Below are 18,947 nucleotides of genomic sequence, written 5' to 3'. Positions count from 1 at the left end.
GGGTGAGCCCTGCGAACAGCGCCTGCTCGGCAGAGGGAAGCGGAATACGGCTTTCCCAGATACTTCTTGCACTCTTGTAAAATATATTAGTGCCGCTGCAGTTTCCTTAGCGACGCACCTGTACTTTTAAAAGCCACATTTCTTACGAACTGTTTCTTTTCTCAGCCCTCACCCGCGGGCATGCCGGTCCCTGGCCGTTACAGCCCGTGGCTGGCGGCGGGGCCCCTGTCACCCCCCTCCCCGCGCCGTGCTGACGGGGGCCCGCTCCGCCCGTCTCCCCGGCGTGTCCCCCGCGGGGCGCGGGGCGCGCTGCCCTGGCCAGCGCCGTTACACCCTGCGGCCCGAGACTGAGAGTAACGGGGGGGTGGGGGAAGCACAAACTCGTTACCTGCCCCCGCAGCGCGGGCACGGCGGGCACGCCTGCCCGGCCCCGCCTCGGCTGCCCTCCGCCCCGCCGGGGCTCTGCCCTCTTCCTCCCGGGGACCCCCACGGGCCGCCCCGCGGGGCTCGCGGACCTGCCGGCGCTGGCGGAGGGCCCGCGTGGGGCCCGCGGCGGGCAGCGGCGGTCCGGCCTCCCCGGGGCCGCCTCTGGGCGGGCAGCCCGGGGCCGCCCCGCCCCGCCGCCAGGTGTGGTGCCGCCGCCCGCGGGCCCAGGAAGTGCCGTCACAGCGGGTGCCGGGCGGGGAGGCTCCTGCGAGCCGGGCCGGGCCGGCTAGACCCTTCCGTCGGCGGGTGCCGAGCCGGGGCCGCCGCCATGAGCAAGATTTCCAAGTTCTTCAAGGGGGGCGGCTCGGCCGCCTCCAAGGGCCGCGGGGGTCCCTCGCCGCAGGAGGCGCTGGCCCGGCTGCGGGAGACGGAGGAGATGCTCAGCAAGAAGCAGGAGTACCTGGAGACGAGGATCGAGCGGGAGCTGGCGGCAGCCCGGCAGCACGGCACCAAGAACAAGCGAGGTGAGTCCTCGGGGCCGGGGCCGGGGCTGGGCCGGTCCCGCTGGCCTTCACCCGCCGCCGGGGAAGGCCGGGCGCGCCCTGCTGGGACCCCCTGCGAGGGCTGGAGAGTGTCCGGCTGGCAACTGAGGAGCAGAGTGATTGGAGAGAAATTCGGTATTCTGGAACAGGCTCCCCAGGGAAGCGGTCACGGCATCAAGCCTGTCAGAGTTCAAGGAGCGTCTGGATGACACAATACAATACAATTCTGGTATTCTGAATGGAGAGAAATTTGCCGCATATCGCAAGGAAAGGACCTGATATCGCTAAAAAATGAATGATAGTTCAGAGTATTAGTGACTGCTGGTTTGGGCTGCTGTTAGGTGCAGACGAGGGGATACTAAGGGAAAATAAGACCTGGATCCTGCTTATTCTGATGTCACCTTTCTGGGAAGCAAATGATAGTAGCCAGTGTCTTGGGCATCTACAGACCTTTGAGAAACAAGTTAAATACTTTCTAAAGTCACCCGGAGTCCTCTGTTTGTCTACTCTGAGCTTTGTTTTTCTTTAAATACTTCAAAACAATAAAACCGTTTTGAGTTAACGATTTGTGATGTAACGATAAAGTAGTTCTTTGCTCTTTTTGTTGCTCAGTTGTTTAAAAAATTAACACCATGCAACTTAGAGCTTGTGAGGGGATGCGTGTTAAAGGTGTTTTGGTTAGTCCTTTAATGTATTTATAATACTTCAGCGTTTAATAATTATTAATTACTTTAGCAATTAATAATTATTAGCAAAAGGCAGATTAACTAAACTAACTTTTAATTAGGATTTAAAAACATGGGTCAAGATGGGACAGATTTGAAAGCACAAACAGTCAGAGGGAGTAAAGCCAGTTCTGCAGCACAACTGAGCCTGCTGCTCTGTGGCACGGGAGCTGTCAGGGTTGTCCCAGTCCCACGCTTTCTGCTCCCCTGACTTCAACTGGAGCATTTCCCTTGTCCCCTTGTGCGGGTAGTGGCACCTGTGTGCTGATGCAGTGAGCTAGTTCAGAAAGGTGATGCAGCTGAAAACTAATTTGCTGTGGGACAAAGTGACGAGATAGCTCCTGGGACTGGGTTCGTCATGCAAATGCCTGGGCAGCAGGGCTGATGCAAGAAAACAGGCCTGCTCCTGTGACTGTAGCAATTCCTGTTTAGATCCAGACATGCTGCTGTTGAACTTCATCCCAAGCCTGGACTTTAAACTGGCATGGTTGCAGGAAGAAGCAATGCTTCCTGTCTCGCTCCTGCCCCTGTGCTGCTCCCTTCCCTTCCTTGGCAGAGCTCCCTGAAGGGTGTGTTTCAGAAAGCTGGATGCAGCTGTAAGATCTTGTGGGTTTTTTAGCTGGATTATTTTTTTTTTACCCTGGGTAGGTTAAACTCCAGTTACCCAGTTGAGTCCACAGCTGCACAAGTGCTCTGGCACCTGTGAAGGAGAGGATGGTGCACAGGCAGGAATGAGTGCTACTTGTTGAGAGAAGGTGGATCTGCTTCTCCTTTAACTCAGCTGGTTGATGTTGGTTCCAGGTGTTTGTCAAACTATGGCCTTGTGCTTCAGGCGTGCAGGATTTGACATATAAGGCTTTTCTGCCAGATGTTTGTTTCCACTGTGGTGCTCAGTATGCAATTCCCCTAGTTTTATCTATGCAATTGTTTGTGGAGTCATGTGGCAAACTGGATTATTGAGCTGTTGAGCTGATAAAAACTCCTTTTTATCTTGTCGTTTGCTCAGGAACCTACAGTTAAGAATAGTAAAGAGACCGGAGTAGGGCAAGAAGTACAGAGTGGGAAGTTTTTCATGCCAAAGATGGCTCTGAAGTCAAAACAGGATAGTGTCTCTACAGTCAGAGGAGAAACAGGAGAAACTAACTTTGCTGTGGCAAAGTGCTTGAATTTAGCAGGCTAGTGAGTTAGATTACATCCCCAAGAATACCCCTTCATTTGATATGTCAATTGCTTTACAGTTTAATTGCTGTTTATTTGCATATTAGTAGCATATTGTTAGTATATTGTTTCCATATTATATATATTTTTACATATTGTTATTTATATATTTACATATTATTAGTGTATTATTACCAGCGTATTAGCTGGTATACTGTACTATATAGTTCAGAGGAAATCAGAGCATCTGCTGTAGCATTACGTGAACATACACACAAATGAGAGAGTAAAACTTAATCTACATTGCCTTGTTAACGTGAATGTTCAAGGGGACCTCATAGGTAAATTTTAATGTTGTTTTTTCTTAATTGTATCTGTGGAGAAGCCCGTGAAAACCAAAACGGTAGTGTCTGAGACTGGAGCAAGATCTATCTAGGTATAGAAAAGGCAACAAATTAGCATGATCTCATTTGATTTTTAGGCACATGAGTCTGACTCAGTTATACTGACGCAAGAGAGAGCAGATTCAAGCACCAGCAATTTTTCATGAGTTCAGATGATTCTTGAATCAGTTCATGTGACATCAGTAGGCTTAACTTGATTTCAAAGCCGTAACACGTGAGCTATGCAAATAGATCTGAAATATCCCTTAAATATTTTTGGCAGTGAGTATCTCTGCAATTCCTGTACCTAATCTGAAATTAGCTACACTCCTGCGATGATACACTTCCAGCATTCCCCATTAATACCTTGTTGTAGCTAGACCACTTGAGGGTTTTCAGAACAGTGGCGTGTGTTGGAATACCTCCTGCAGAGGTTATGTCATGATAAGCAATATTTCTTTTCACAGTTAGCAGTGTCTTTTAATCTCCCCCCATTCCAGATACAAACTCAAGAATTTTTCTTATATATCTCTTGCTGTATATTTTTTGGTATCAGTTTCAGTGAGTGCACTGCTGCCAACTCCATCTGGAAACTGGCCTTTCATCTTCAGTATTCTGAAGGTCATACAGGGAAATTTAAAGGACAGAATGTGATACTGAGTATTTGAGAACTCTTTAAAAAGGAAATGTCTTTTCTGAAGTGCACCTGTGACAATGGCATACATGTCAACGAGCGTTGTTTCAGCCTGGAATCTTTTACAGATCCTCAGAAATGGCTAAATGAAAAGACTTAAGTTAAAAGAAGCCTTAGCTGCCTTTTTTTTTTTTAAATCCAGAATAGGATTAAATTTTAACCATAAAGAGGCACACAGTACTACTGAGGAAAACCCTAGCTAGAAAGTTGGAATAACAGGTAGGCTTTTACAAGTAGATGCTGCTAAATATGCTGTGTGGTACATTTGGGCAGGGTTTATGTAGCTGTGTAGCATTCCTTTTCAATGACTTAGTTGTAACCAGAATGCTGTTGAAACCAAACAACAATGTAGTAGTTGCTTGTTAACGTGGACAGAGCCGTCAATACCTGTGGCAACGTATATGACAGGTTGGGACTGAGGGTTTCTGGCAGGGAGATATGAGAACGTCTTTACTGTGTCTTTGTTGTGAGTTACAGCTATTGTTTTCTGATCTTCATGATCACATTTCAGGTGTCTTGCCATGAACTACAGTGGTTATAACAAATCAGGTGCATTATTGTTCTTGAATTAGCCTCTCAGTTGTAACTGTATGTGGCTTCCCTCAGAAGGTTTTAAGGATTATGAATGTTGATAATGAGCTTACTCAGGGTGGTATGATTTTCATGGTCTCAGCAGCATTTCTTTTGGTTGTCCTTGGTGTAAGGGAGATCACAAGTTGTAATCCATCAGTCCCTTGCAGGACTGAAGTGGAGGTTTGTGAACTGTGTCCAAGAATGAGATCCAGTATTTTTACGGTGGTGCTCTATCTTCTGAAGAAGCATTCTTTTCCTTTTTTGCCCTTTTCCCCTGGGAATTTTAAGGATTACTAGATAATACTTTTATTTCTACTTTAGAAGATGAGATCATTGGTAATTCCTGTACTGATGGGTGTTGGTGGTGGGCTTGACAGGTGAAGGTGTCGTTATCACTGTATTACCTCTTTTCATTCTGATCTGTCATGAAACCATGAGGAAGGTGCCACAACTCTTTCTGTGTCACTACTTTTGTTCTTTTCTTTAGTAACCTGGATATTCAGTGTGGCCGGGATTACTGTTGCCCAGCCGGCCATTTCTGCTTCCTTAATAAAGTATCAACATAGTGATATGGGAAAAGTGTCCTTCTGTATGTTAATAACAGTAGTTCTTTAATATGCATACTTAAACTGACATAATAGTCTACTGTTGTTTCAGCCACTTACCTTGAAAATAAAATAAAAACTCAGATTAAAAGCAGTGGTTCCTAATCTGTGAGCTGTATCCTGCTTGCTGGACTCAGAAGTAGAGCACAGGAAATGTGCTAAAGCCCAGCCAACTGCTAACCACTTTGTTATGAAATGCAGGAGTTGAATCGGCTTCTCTGGAGCACAGCGAACACAGTGTATGAGATTGTTTTTTTTTCCTGGAGAAGACTTCCACCTCTTCCTGATTGAATTGGTATTAATTACACTTGCTTCCTCAGACTCTACCTCCTGGGCTGTCTTTCTTTTTTCAAACCTTTGGAATGGGCAGCCCCCTTTTTTAGTGCCATTCTTAGACCTTCAGTGAAGTAGATTTATGTTCTCTGCTCAGTTTCTTTCTTTTTTGATAGATATGTTGTTCTTCAGTTTGGTTATTACAATGTAGTAGCATTTCTGTGAAGCGTTTCAATCTTGTAAGAGTTGCACGTGAATTTTAAAATGCTTGTATGTGCAGTAAAAAACCACTTCAAGTTCATGGTAATCTAAAGCACAGAAAAATACACTTCAAATAACAAGGAAATTCTCATAGCTATAGAAGCTACTATTACAAAACACTGCAATGAAGGGCATTCATTTAATATAAATGAGAAAAATCATATAGTGTGGTGTGGGAATTATGCCTTGGTTGATACAGGAGTATGAACTGATTTCCCATGAAGTGCTTTGTTCTGTAAGTCACTGGTAAAACTAAAGAGAATTAATAAAGATGATATGTTGCACTATAATAATTAGGAAAAGCTGTTTATGAATAGGTGAAGTCACACAGAGTTTAGCTTCTGTGGTTTCTATTTGGGTGTGGTTTAATTAAATGTTAATTCAAGAACCTTCAGGATTTTGAAAACAACTGCTTTATGTGTAACTGAGGAAATCCATTTTCTCTCTGAGCAGGCAATAATAACAGCACCATTACAGAGCCACATTTCTGCAAAACACCTACTGGTAGTATTGCCCTGTGGTAGCTACTGACTCCAATTGAAGCCTTTCTGCATTAGTGTTCCTCAGTCCACAGGGCTTTAGAGTCCTCCCTGGCGCAGCCAGTGTTATGCAGTTTCAGACCATTAAATTTACCTAGAATCTCTGGCTTCCAAACCAAAGAATCCAGGATCAAATTTTGATTCAACTGAAGCTAAGGAAGGAGGTGGCTGGTGTCTTAACACTACCAATAATAGGCCTGAATAAGTAGGGAAATAAGAAGTAGGTAAAAAGATTATTTGGGATTAAGTCAAACTGATGTATTTTGGAATTGCCAGTGAGAATTTTACAGTTCTCACCTTTGCCATTTGCATGACATCATCTGGTGTTCATTCATCTTTTTTTAGAATATGCATGATCTTTGCACCATGCTTAAACCTGGGAAGATCTTGAATTTGAATACTATGATTAATCTCTTGTGATTGTGGCTTGCTGTCCTGAAACATTTTACTGCAGGTGCTAGAAGGCACTGTGTATCTTCGCCTGTGTGAATGTTTGTCCTTGTCCAGCTAATGATGAACAATTTTGACCATGTCGATTCAAGCATTTGTCAACAAAGCACTCAATTTTTTTAGTGTGTTGTTACACACCATAAATCTATGTCCCCTCCTTGGAGGGTTCCTAACTTCTTTTGAAAAGTTGTGTACCCCAGTGTCAAGGTTCAGTGTTAATGCACATGGGCGATTATTCAAATAAAACAGAAACAGTAATGGCTGCTGTCGGTTGAGTTTGGGGGGGCTGCAGTTCTGCTGTTGCTTGCTGGCTCTGAACCTGATTTAAAAATTAAATGTAAGAGACAAGGGAAAGGACATGTGTGTTAATAGCATTGAAAAAGCGATGGGTTAACTCAGTCTCTTGGTTTTCTTTGGTGTTTTTCTTGCCTGGCACATGCGTAGTTTGGAAAGGACAGTGGTCAGGAAATGCTGTGGCAAGATTGTGTGTGTTCCACACCCAGAGGCCAAGAGAAAGCCCTTTTCTCCTCCTGCTTATCACATGCATTTATTCTGTAATGATTTACTCTGGGCAAAGTATGCTGCTCATAACTTAGCAAATATAAAAGATTAATCTCAACGATTTACAAAGATAGTGAGGGAGTAGCTGGATTTGGCTGTGACCGTGTCTACAAAGTTCTATATGTTTTCAAGTTCTAAGGTTTAAAGATCATGCTCCTAAGTGATTGTAAGAAATAATGCAGCTGAAAGAGAAATGTGAGTCCTCCTGTGATCTAACCCACCTGCTTCGTTAGGCCATTTGGGCCTTCCATTGGACTTGACAGTTCCTGCTGCTGAGACAAAGTTTAGAAAGCAGCATTGGTGGAGATGTGGTTATCATGACAGATCTTCATACTCTGTCTTCCTTCATTTTTACTTATGTATTGCAACCTCTTCTTTTCTTTCTTTCCTGTTTCTTCCTTTCTGACTTCTCTCTGATGTTTTTCTTTTTCCTCCCCATCTTCCCTGCTTTGCCTGTGTGCACAGGATGGAGTTCAAGATCTCCCGCAGTGGAGGAAGAAGCTGCTCTTCCCTGTGGTGCTAAAAGGAGTTAATCTAAAAGAGGCTTCCCAGCATGTTCATGCAACAGCATGTTGGTGATAAACAGGCTGCTGATCTGGTGTGGTCAAAGTTTGTCTCCCTACTAGTAAGGTAGGAGAGTGAGAATTATAAATTCTGCAGATCAGCTTGGTGCTGAACTACTTGTCCTTGTGTTTTGCTATATAAATATACAATGCACTTCACCTCTTTGCTTTCCAGCTGCCTTACAAGCACTGAAGAGAAAAAAGAGATATGAGAAACAGTTGAGTCAAATCGATGGGACACTTTCAACCATTGAGTTCCAGAGAGAGGCACTGGAAAATTCCCACACCAACACAGAAGTGCTCAAGAATATGGGTTATGCTGCACAAGCTATGAAAAAAGTGCATGAAAATATGTAAGTGCTTTCTAATAGCTTACAGGTTAAGCTTACTAACCACTTTCAAACTATTTCATCGCTACAGTCTATTGTATCAAGTCAGGCAGTTTTGATTTCATTTTGAGTTTAGGCGTTTAACATCAGGAATGCTGTTGGTGTTGTAATGTTATATTCGGCAGAAAAATATCTTTCTTAACAGTAAGTCTAGAAGGAAGTCCAGCTAACTAGAGAGATCCATGTGGTACCTGTTTTTTTTAAGTCTGCCTTGGCAGTAGGGACTGGCCTCTGCCCTTGGTTTTTCCAGAGGAAAACTTGGTTGAAGAAACTAAGTGGACTCTTTTCCTCAAAGTCCATAAGCTGGACTGTGTGATTCAAAGTACTAATTAGACCTGAATAAAAGAGAGGGTAATTTTTTTGTGCATGTAGTATTTTTATATGTCCTGTATTATTTCATGAGGTGTTTTCCTGCCTGAATAAACAGAGTTAAATCAGAAAGGTTGTTTTGGGAGAAGTAAACAGGAACTGAAACAATAATGAAGTTAACAATAAGGGGAAACTCTTAAATGGCATATAGTCCAGTTCTGGCAAAAGCTTAGCATCGAAAAAGATCCATCTATAAAGATGCTGACCTTAGGAAGGAGACGGGATCTGCCCAGGGAATGTGACTGTTGGCTGGCAGAGGTCTGAGTAGCACGGAGGGAGAGAGAGACACAGACTGCTGCAGTTTGACTTTTGTTATAATCCGGAAGTGGAAGAAATTGGATGGGCTAAAACATGCAGAAGCTTGCCAGGAAGCATAAAGGTGTAGGTGAGGGAAGTTATTCACTGTGAGTTCTGCTGTTTATACAGTCGTGGGTATAAAAAGAAAATAGGGTCTGTTCAAGTTGCTTTGAGTCTTTTCTGTAGTATTTGAATGATGTATCTTTAAAAAATGTGTCCATGTTATCTTGCCAGGGACTTGAACAAAATTGATGATTTGATGCAAGATATCACTGAACAGCAAGATGTTGCCCAGGAAATTTCAGACGCCATCTCAAACCGAGCTGCCTTTGGTGACGAGTTTGATGAGGTTAGTACTTCAGTAAAGCCTGTGAGTTTTAGCTGTTAAATGACTCCATAGTTACTTTGTGTGGTGGCTTGTTCCAGTGGTTTGTTTCTCGAAAGGTGTGGATGTGAAATTCCTTGGTTCCAGCTTACCCCGTCTAGGACACTTTTATAATTTTTTTTACATATTAAATTATATTAGTATTACTTATTAAATAAATAAAATAATATATAAAATAAATAATAACAATCTATATGTGTAAAATATTTTTTATATATAAATTTTAAAAAGGCGATTTTAACTTCATTCCTGTAGTTGTTATTCTCATTTGTACCATGGAAGCAGGAGGTCACTAAAACGTGTAATTTGTACTGCTCCAAGTGGACACTGAAACATATAATTTTTTCTGCTCCAAATAGACATCCGTTTGACTAAGTGCATGTTCCTATGCCATGAACAGGCTGCTGTTCACAATTCTGAATATTTGCACCACGTTTTTAAGGACTTTTTTGGTGCTTGGAGGTGCAGGCATTTTCCCTGTTCACCAGATTTTCTACAGAAGTAAATTCATTACAGGAGAAGTAATTCCTGTTGGAGGCAATAAGGTTTATTCCTTGAGCTCTTTTCTTATGAAACCCCCACAAGGCACTTAAGACCTTCTGAAAATTTGTTGCAGTAGCTTTCATTGAGTGTCCCTGGACTTGACTTTGTACATCTAAGCAGGACATTACTTCTGATCCAACCATGGCTGAGGACTCAAGGGTCAGGTATACTCAAAATTCCTGCAGTCTGTGGAATGCAGAGCTGAGGATCAGGCTCAGTATCACAACCAGTTTGGTTTTGGTTTTTAACTATGTTTTAAAATGACCAAGCACTAGGGATTGTTTGAAGAATGTCCAAATGGACAACAAAGAAAAATACATATGCTATATCATATTTGCATGACTGTGGTGGAGGGGAGGTTTCATTCAACAGTTATAATTTGTTGAAAATAGTAGTGATTCTTTGTATTTTGGTCCCATTACCTGCTTTCCTATTTTTCCACTTTGAATGTAAATAGACCTTTCAAGAAACATTTAATCAATACTGGCATTAAGGAATAGGACTTGGCCTGTATAAACTGGGCTTCGAACAGTTGAAAAACATACTGCCATCCCAAACAGCTATACAGTGTCACTTACTTTTCATCAGTGCTTAACTTGTAGGAGTTTAGACTTAGTAAGCATGTTGTAGATTGACCCGGAAGTTCCTAAGAGATACTAGTCTAAGTTGATGGCCATGTTTTCTGTTCTGGGAAAATAAGCCACTGTCATGTGGGGCATCGTTGTACCAGTACCTGCATTTGCATAGGCGCCTAATACTTACAGCAGTTGTGCAGCAATTGGGAAAGCTGGTTTGCAGGCCACTTCATCTTAAGAGTGCTAGAATCAGTGACTTAATTGCTGGGTTATGAGGTGATTTGTGTTGGAGGATGATTTTAATTTTATGTTTTTGAAGGACTTTTTGACCACACACTTGGGTTTCCTCTTCATGTGTGCCATGGGTGTAAGGAGGTAATGAAAGAATGTAATTTCTACTGCTCCAGACAGACACAAAAACATAAGGTTCTCTCTCCGTGGCTTGACACAGTGTATGTCATGAAGAATGCAAAAACCTCTGTCCTACCTGAATAGGATGCTCGCTGGGAGGGGTGACCCTTGCCTGAAGGCCTGTTTCTGATAATCAAATGCAAGATATGCAGATTCCAGTGGACAAAGCCTGGAACCTGAGAATTCACATGGTATCTTCCCACTGCAATCTTTTTGGCCTAGGTTCAAGGAGAGTAAAGGGATTTGTTGTTGCTGTTGCAATATTCCACAGCCTAGTTGTAGAGCGGAGCCTGAGTTGTGGGAAACAGTTGAATCCATACTGAGGATTAGAAGAACTTAAAACTTGGGTCTCCCACTTTGAGAGAAAATGTTCTAGCCGTTACACTATTATTTATGTTAAAAGTGTAGGGGTCGTGATCACTCTTTTTTTTAAGAGCCTGTTGTGGCTGACAACACCTCTTAATTGTTTATTTATTCAGTAGAGGTTGGCAAGGACTGATTTGATGTGGGTGAGTATTGGATGACCATCTAGAGGTCTTCAGAAATACTTGTTTCCATTGACTTCATGACACTTGGATACTAACTTTGTAAGAAGTTTGTATTCACCCCACTGACGAGGCACGTAAAGTGCAGACGCATTTGCACCTCAGCTAAGTAACCTAAGTTAGACAGGGAGCCCCAACTTGCACATTTCTTTGAGAGATCAGCCATCAATTGAACATCATCAGGTGTAGACCTGATGCTGAAATTTTTAGATGTTATCCTAGTATTTGCACTGTGAACTAGGTCAAATAGGCAAACCATAGCCTCTTTTTGGCCTTAAAAATATAAAAACATGAGAAAGTAAGTCTTGGAAGGCCTGTGGTGGCTATGTATTTATCATTTTAATTTCCACATTGGTGATGAGCAAGGTATAAATGGGTAGGCAAAGTCCATTGTAATACCTAGTAGATCACCCTTCACTACAGCCACTTTTCCCCCAGCCACTTTTCCCCATTGTTTCTTTTTAAACCATTTTATCAACATGGCAAAGGTCTACTTCTCTACGAATATGTGATATCTAGCTTCCTTTCTTTGGGAAACTACAGCCAAGGAATGTCTTTGGCTTTTTTCAAAAGTGTGTACCTCTTTATTTTTAGTATTATACAAGTGGATTAGATCATCTGTCCAAATCAGCTTCTGCAGCTAAAAACCCAAGAGTTACATGCTTTAAGAGTGAATAACAGGACCCAGGAGGACAGCTCTGATTCCAGTGCTGCTTTGAAATCATATATAATCCTGGACTTGTGTGATAGGGCAGAAGCATAATGTTTAATGACTGTCTACTTATATAACTGGTGGAAGCTCTTTGCTTTTTAAAATGGGAGAAATTGCACATTAAAATTATAATCTGTTAAAGAGTACAGGCTCTAGATTTGGAACAAATCTGAGGAAGGCAGAGGGACTCCCCCCCCCCCCCCCCCGCCATTTGCCTGTTTGACAAGTGCTACACTGCCATCAGTTTTCTTCCTAATGTTATTCCTTGTCCTGTTTCTAACTTCCATTGTCTGTCCTTCAACTTTCAGTTAAGGTTTATTGTTATTGCTCATGCTTAGTAGAAATCATACTTGTGATATGCTGGGTTTTGATACTTGTTTTCAGGTGTTTTTTCAGTAGTTCTTTGCCTCATGGTTGTTAAATGTGCCCTTGCCTGAGATCACTGTCAGGACAATGAATTTGTAAATTATGTTTTCCTTGAATTTAGGATGAGTTGATGGCAGAATTAGAAGAACTGGAGCAAGAAGAATTGAACAAGGGAATGAAAGATGTCAGACTGCCAAGTGTTCCGTCCACATCGCTGCCTTCTCGCCCTGGTAAACTGTTTGCTTTCAATTTTATGTTTCTCATGATTGAGGCATGCTGCAAGTAGGAGGAGAGGAAGGGAGAGCTCCAGATATGTATTTAACTGTGTTTTAACCTTTAAAGTGTTATAAGTTCCTTTTCCTATTTTTGTATCTGTTTATCAGCAAAAAGCGGAGTTGAATTCTGGTTTGCTGTATGAAAGTATTTAAGATCAAATTCTGTGTAGATTTGGGGAGACAAACTCAGGGAATTTGACCTTGCACTTATAATAATTCATCTCCTACTGAAATGTAATGAAATCACTGAGGAATGGGAAGAACTTTTTTCTCTTTTTGGCAATTAAATCCTTAGTCTTTTTTAATTAGAGCTGACCTAGATTCAAAATGTTTGCGTCACAAAGATCCAGTTTTGTAGGGTAGTGGTTTGATATTTGCCAGTGGTATTTTAATTAGAAATGAAGGAGGCAGCAGGAAGTACACATTTAAAGAAATATTGTAATTCCTTTGCTTGCTTTCTACAGAACAGACATTCATGGCTTTAAGCAGTAGTCTTATTTTTCTGTGGTGCTGCCCTTTTCAATTTGAATTAAGCCAGGGACAGTCAACTTTAACTATACCTTTTACAGTGTCCCTGTTGTCCTCTACCAGCTGAAAGACTTGCTGTGTACTAATGCTAGTAAAAGAGTATGAATATTTGGTGGCAAGGGCAGCACACACGTGGCAGAGGTTGTTCATGGTGCATTCTGCTGCAGAACAGGTTACCTAGACCAGTTTAGCTCAGAGGCTCTTACATGTCTTTTGGCAGACAGCACTTAAAACCATGAGAAGCAGTTTAAAATGTTCAAGCTGCGATTGTTGTCTCATCTACTTAAGTCAATTGCAGAACAGCTAGTAAAAAAATGGATTTAGGAAAACCCAGTGCAATTGCAGTCTAGTCCTCTTCCAGATCCAGCTGTGCCAGCTGACATGTTTATTAAACCCAGGCCATCTCCATGTGCTTCTCACAATCTTAATTTGCTACTTCATCTGTCTGTATGAGTGCTTCAGGCAAAATTAGCTGGTTACATTTATACAGTTTAAGGCCTTGCAAAACGGACTTATCTTTTATGAAACTGAATGCTTACCATTACACAGCAATGGCAAAATAAGAACAACAGTTAATGGTTTTATAATGCGTCTAATTGGAGATCATGTTACCCTCCTGATTTTAGAGATGGGGAAGCTGAGATGGAGCGAGGCATAGCGAGTGACCTTTCCCAGTTGCACAGTGAGCCAGTGGCACTTGCCTCTAGAGTAGGGACTGGACCCTTGGTCTCCGATGTCCTCCTCCCACCTTCAGTCCCCCAGTGGTAGCTGCAACCCCTCTCAAGATGGTGGCTCCTGGCCTTATGGTTGCCACAGGTGGGAGCCAACTGGCTGCTGTAAGCGTACACACAAGCGTATTGCACCCAGTAACAGTGTTCCACCGATGTTTGGAGGAATGCAAATCCTGACATGAACAGCCCACAGATGGAGACAGCTTGAGGTTGAACCTGGGCTGTAGGGTATGCAGTTTGTAGGTCAGCAAATGAAGACTATTTGGGTGAGGTTTTAGTTCAGGGAATGCGAAAGATGTGTGATAGGAGATTTGGGTAAAAAAAAAAAAAAAAAGAGAGGGAAAGTGTGTGTGGGATCTGTTACAGAGCTAGGAATTGTTGTTGCTGTGACTTCCTGTTAACTGATGTCACCTGAGCAAAGATTAGTTCAGGAATGTTTCTCCTTTTTAATAAATGACACTTCTCATTAAAATGGGGTGGATCAGTTTGGAGACTGAACCTGCACATGCAGAACCCTTCAGCCCTATTTGGAGAGGTAGCAGGATGCACAAAGGGCCAGGGGTGGGTCACTGGTGCCCGCCCAAGTGGCGGTGAGAGAACTTGCAGCATTCTTGTGGGTGCTTGCTCTGTGTGACAGCTTTTAGGAATTAAATGTATTTTCTGTGGGAATCTTTCAGTAGGATTTATATCAGACCTATACTGTTAACCTCATGGTTATGTGTGAGTTAATGGTGGGGTAAAATAGTTGCATCTCTCATCAGCTTCCTTACTACCATTACCTGTGTTTATCTTGCTGCTCAATAAATTGATCCGAGATCTTCAAACTGAAAAGCACTACGCAAGTCCCCATGCTAACAAATAAAATGATTCTGACTGTTACGTTAGTTGATGGTTATTATTAATCTCTCTTTCTCTGCAGCATCGACCAGGAAGAGAGCAGAGGATGAAGATGAAATGAAGCAGCTGGCTGCCTGGGCTTCATAAGAGCATGGTCTTTTTATAACACTGAACGTTATAGTGCAGATGTAAAGAGCTGTAATGCTGTTTTATAACCGTACCGATTTAGTGTGGTTGCATTTCATACAGGCTGGGTTTTTTATGGCCAATCTTACTAAGAATAGTGTTAGTGCCGTACAAAACTAGTTTAAAAACAAACAAAAAATGCAATGGTTGCCAAAACCTCCAAACATCAAATTTGGCCAGAGATTTGTTTTGTTATTGGTATCAGTTTTTATTAGGTAATGTCTTACTATATCTGTCTGGTTTGTAAAACCTGTGTGCCTCACTTATGCACGCAGCTGGATTCATTGTTGAAATGAAAAAGTTAAATAAGTCATCGAGGCCCTACCCTGGAGGGTTATTGGTTCAGACTATTTGAATATTAGCACAACAGCTTTATACATGTCTTGACTTGGAAGTTTCTTTGAGCCCAAGAGCTAATAGCGATTCATTTGGGCATGGAGATTTAAACAGTCTGCCTGGAGCAACTTATGGTGTCCTAGATATTAAGAGGAGACTCTCTGTAGGTTTTTTGAAGTGGGATAGGTTTTTTTGTTTTAACTTTGGCCAGAATATCCCATGCACTTCTATAGGTCAACTTGAATCATGTTTTGAACTATTTCCAACTCAGTTAAAGAACAGTTTTACAGTAATTGGGGAAAATGAAATGTCCAAGTTCTTATAGATCACTGCCAAACAAAACTGAATTCCGCTAAGTCAAAAATCCAGAAGAGGTTTGACCTTACTGTGTTCTTCTCATCCACCGTGTCTTTCTAGGGTGAGTCTCTACTTCAGATGGTAATACCCATCCTCAAAAGAATTAGTAACACATTTTTTTAATTATACAATTTCAAAATAATTTTAATTTCTGAGCATTCAGTTCTTTTACTCAGTTTCTGAACAGAAATAATACCAGTGTGTTGTATTTGAAATGCCTTTCTAATGCTTATTTAAAAGCTGATTCTGGATTGTAAAGTTGACATGTCCAACTGACAGCTTTTTAGCTTAAGGAACAAATGCCACTCTGAGTGCTAAACTACTGTATATATAGAGAAATCACTGTTCAAATACAAAACAAAAATTAAATAGGCTCCTTTGTACTAACAAACTCTATTAAATAAGACTTAAGCTCTGTGCTAGTAGCCTGCTGTCAATCACAAGGAAATAGTAACACATTGTGGAGTTCCTAGGGATGTGGGAAGCAGAGTCACATTGATCTAGGTTTCTTGTTTTCAAATTAATTTAAATTTACTGATAATTGAACCACTTGGGGAATAAGAGACTTGGTTTCTGTAGATCTACAGCAATAGAAGACTGACCCTGTGGGCTTCAGCCTGTGATTTGCTGGGTATTTAGCTTCGATAGGCTACAACAGGCTTCAGCTTACTGGATTTTAGGTTAAGCATAAGCTAATGTGCATTTCTGGACATGGCGTGCTGGCATGCTCAGAACCTTTCAAGTTGAGTTCCCTGGATGAGACCCAAAATTTATAAACCCTGTGGAGAGTCTCAGCTTTTCAGGACTTTTTCATTCTCTTAGTGGAATTGCTTTTGGTTTGCATCCATGTGAAAGGAGAATCAAACGTTGCCACTTTACTTTGGATAAATTTCCCACTGGAAAAAATGAAGTGTGTTATTTCTGTCCCAAAGTTTGGAGGTACCAGGAAAATTGTCCCTTTCTGTTGAGAGTAGAGAAAACCTGGATCTATTCAATTTTTGTTTTAAAACAACAAAAATTGAATAACTGCCTTAAATTTAAAATACATTTTGAGCTCTCAGTAGGAAACCAAACACTAACAAAATGTTACTCAGTTTTAATGCTTTCTGAAATTGATGATGAGATGCCAGCTGAAAGCAGGCATATTTAATAAAATAACAAATATTCTGAGTTATTTAGAATCCATTTGCTAATCCTTTTGGCTGGAATCCTGTTTTCAAGGTATGCAGTCTATGCAAGTTTCTAAATTGGGTACAGAAAGTATTACCATACACTGCATCACCGTGCAAGGCTGGCTGTGTACTTGTGGACACATCTGGTATTTCTAAATGCGAGGCCATGGCAACATAGTCCCGTGCTTAGCTTGAAAAAGCTGTCTTCTAGCATCTGTTCTTGGTCAAATTAGTAGTTTTCCAATACTTGGCACTTACATAGCATTTAACATATTTAAAGTGCTCTAAGACCTAACCAGAATAGGTCTCTAGGCTTTCAGTTTGAGACTAAAGTGATTTTCAGTCTGCTTTGGAAAATGTGGACTTGCTGGTTTTGTGCAAGAACTTCTCATATGAACACCCTGCAGGGGAGGAGAAATCCTAGGGAAGGTCTTCTCCTTTGCAAGCTAGCATGACTGCTGACCTCCAGCAATGTTTTGGCCAAGCGTTGATCCTGGGAAGCTTCAGATGTCTTCAGCTTATTGATTTCAGACAAGGCACTTTAGGAACAAAATGTGTGAAGGGTGAAGAAAGGAAACTGGTCATTCGGGTGAGCTTCTCTAAAAGCTTGTGTGTAGTAGCTGGTGATTCTGGAGGACAGAGTCACATACCATTTCACAGTCTAGGAAGTGTGGTTGGTGAAGCTATACTCAGAGATATGTAGTCATGTTCACAAACCAAAATACGGTATGGACCTCCACAACTGGAGTGCTTGTTGCCATATTTGTTTGGGAGACAGCAGATGACTGGTTTTCTTCAAAAGCACAGGGGTTTTAGGGATTTAATTCAGCTGAGGAGCTGGCTCTTTCCTGTGTAAATTCAGACGACACTGGGACAAATGGCTCTTCCTTTTTTGAACATACGTGTCTCTTCATGCCAATATGGTATTTGTTTAGTATATAAGCGGGCAAGAGTGAATAGTGTCAACATGTTATTGTAAATGTACTCCCTATTAACTGGAGTATATTTTACAAGAGGACTGTGGAAGCAGATGGTGTACTATAGCTGACTTGCTTTCTTGTTTCTTATTTATTTTGAGAATGTATTCTTCTCTTAACAGACTTGGACATTTTTAATCTGGATAGCTTTAAAAGGGGGAAAATATATTAATAAAAAGTGAAAATAATATATATGTTGTAAATAAATATTTTGGTGCCATATTTGTGCTATATGATTGTATTAAATTTATTTTCCTGTCAGGAAGAACTGCAAATACTCTTCTTACACTGTCATTAGGATACAGTGCTCTTTGGAGGATGTTAGGCTATTTTGAAACATTTTTTGATGTATTAGTCTTTCAACATCAGGTTAAAATTTAAGAATTCTTTAAAGTTGATTTGGTTTAAAAAACAAAAAAAAGCAGTATATGCTATGTGTTTGGACTGCATTCCTTTACACTTAACAGTTGTGTTGCAAGAGATATTTTTTTTTATTTTAATGTGTGCAAAGTACCTACTTTTTCTCTTCCACACCCCCACCTGCCAAAAGATTTCTTCATTATTTCAGAAATGTATGTATTTCACTTTCCAGGTCTTAGTTGAAAGGAAGAATGGTCGTGTCTTAAGCATGAAAAAGAAAAATGACTATAGGAAAGGATGAATTAAAACAAATAATGCAATTTTTCATGCATCTCATAATCTCCTTAAGGTAAGTGTGTGTGTATAGTATCTCACCTTTTGTGTACACACACACACACATGTATATTTACATACAAGTATAAAGTGTTGGAGCAGTGATTTAAGACCATAATTCAGTATCTGCTCTAGGAAGGATTCAGTTGCTTGGGGCAACTCGTCTGTGTATACAGATGTTGGGGGAGGGAGCGGGGGAAGAGACTGAGGTGGGTGGAAGAAAAGGATGGGCATGTATGGGGAATATTTTCAATGAGAAAATCTCAGTTTTACATGATGTAGAGCCTAAATTATTTTAATGATGTCATTTTTTTAGAAATATAAGGAGGAAGCTTTACTCTCAAAAAATTACTTAACAGCAGGGACTAGCTTAAACATCTTAGGAAATGCCAACTATCACCAGTCTGATCTTAGGTAGCTGTCGTATGTTATCACATCTGTTCCCATTGCAGGGACTGTTGCAAGACCCACCGATGCAGCACTGTTCAGTCAGATGTATATTGTAGGGAA

General features: G+C 41.3%; 1 protein-coding gene across 1 annotated transcript; it reads left to right on the top strand.

The window, feature by feature from the left end:
- Window positions 1-628: 628 nt before the first annotated feature.
- On the top strand, window positions 629-17,966 carry CHMP4C (charged multivesicular body protein 4C). Its single transcript, XM_074816749.1, has 5 exons — window positions 629-950; window positions 7,929-8,106; window positions 9,043-9,157; window positions 12,467-12,575; window positions 14,799-17,966. Exons 1-5 carry the CDS (start codon window positions 755-757, stop codon window positions 14,861-14,863), a joined length of 663 nt encoding a protein of 220 aa, XP_074672850.1. The 5' UTR covers window positions 629-754; the 3' UTR covers window positions 14,864-17,966.
- The last annotated feature ends 981 nt before the right edge of the window (window positions 17,967-18,947 follow it).

This window comes from Strix aluco, chromosome 1 (assembly GCF_031877795.1).
Source record: "Strix aluco isolate bStrAlu1 chromosome 1, bStrAlu1.hap1, whole genome shotgun sequence".
Taxonomy (NCBI): domain Eukaryota; kingdom Metazoa; phylum Chordata; class Aves; order Strigiformes; family Strigidae; genus Strix; species Strix aluco.
This window is presented reverse-complemented; position numbering and strand designations above follow the sequence as displayed.

Bases quoted from the DNA above. Each gene is read 5' to 3' on its own strand.
- CHMP4C (XM_074816749.1), top strand. From the start codon at position 755: ATGAGCAAGATTTCCAAGTTCTTCAAGGGGGGCGGCTCGGCCGCCTCC. The intron at 8,107-9,042 runs GTAAGTGCTTTC...TTATCTTGCCAG, and splicing joins AAAAAAGTGCATGAAAATAT to GGACTTGAACAAAATTGATG. The intron at 12,576-14,798 runs GTAAACTGTTTG...CTTTCTCTGCAG, and splicing joins ATCGCTGCCTTCTCGCCCTG to CATCGACCAGGAAGAGAGCA.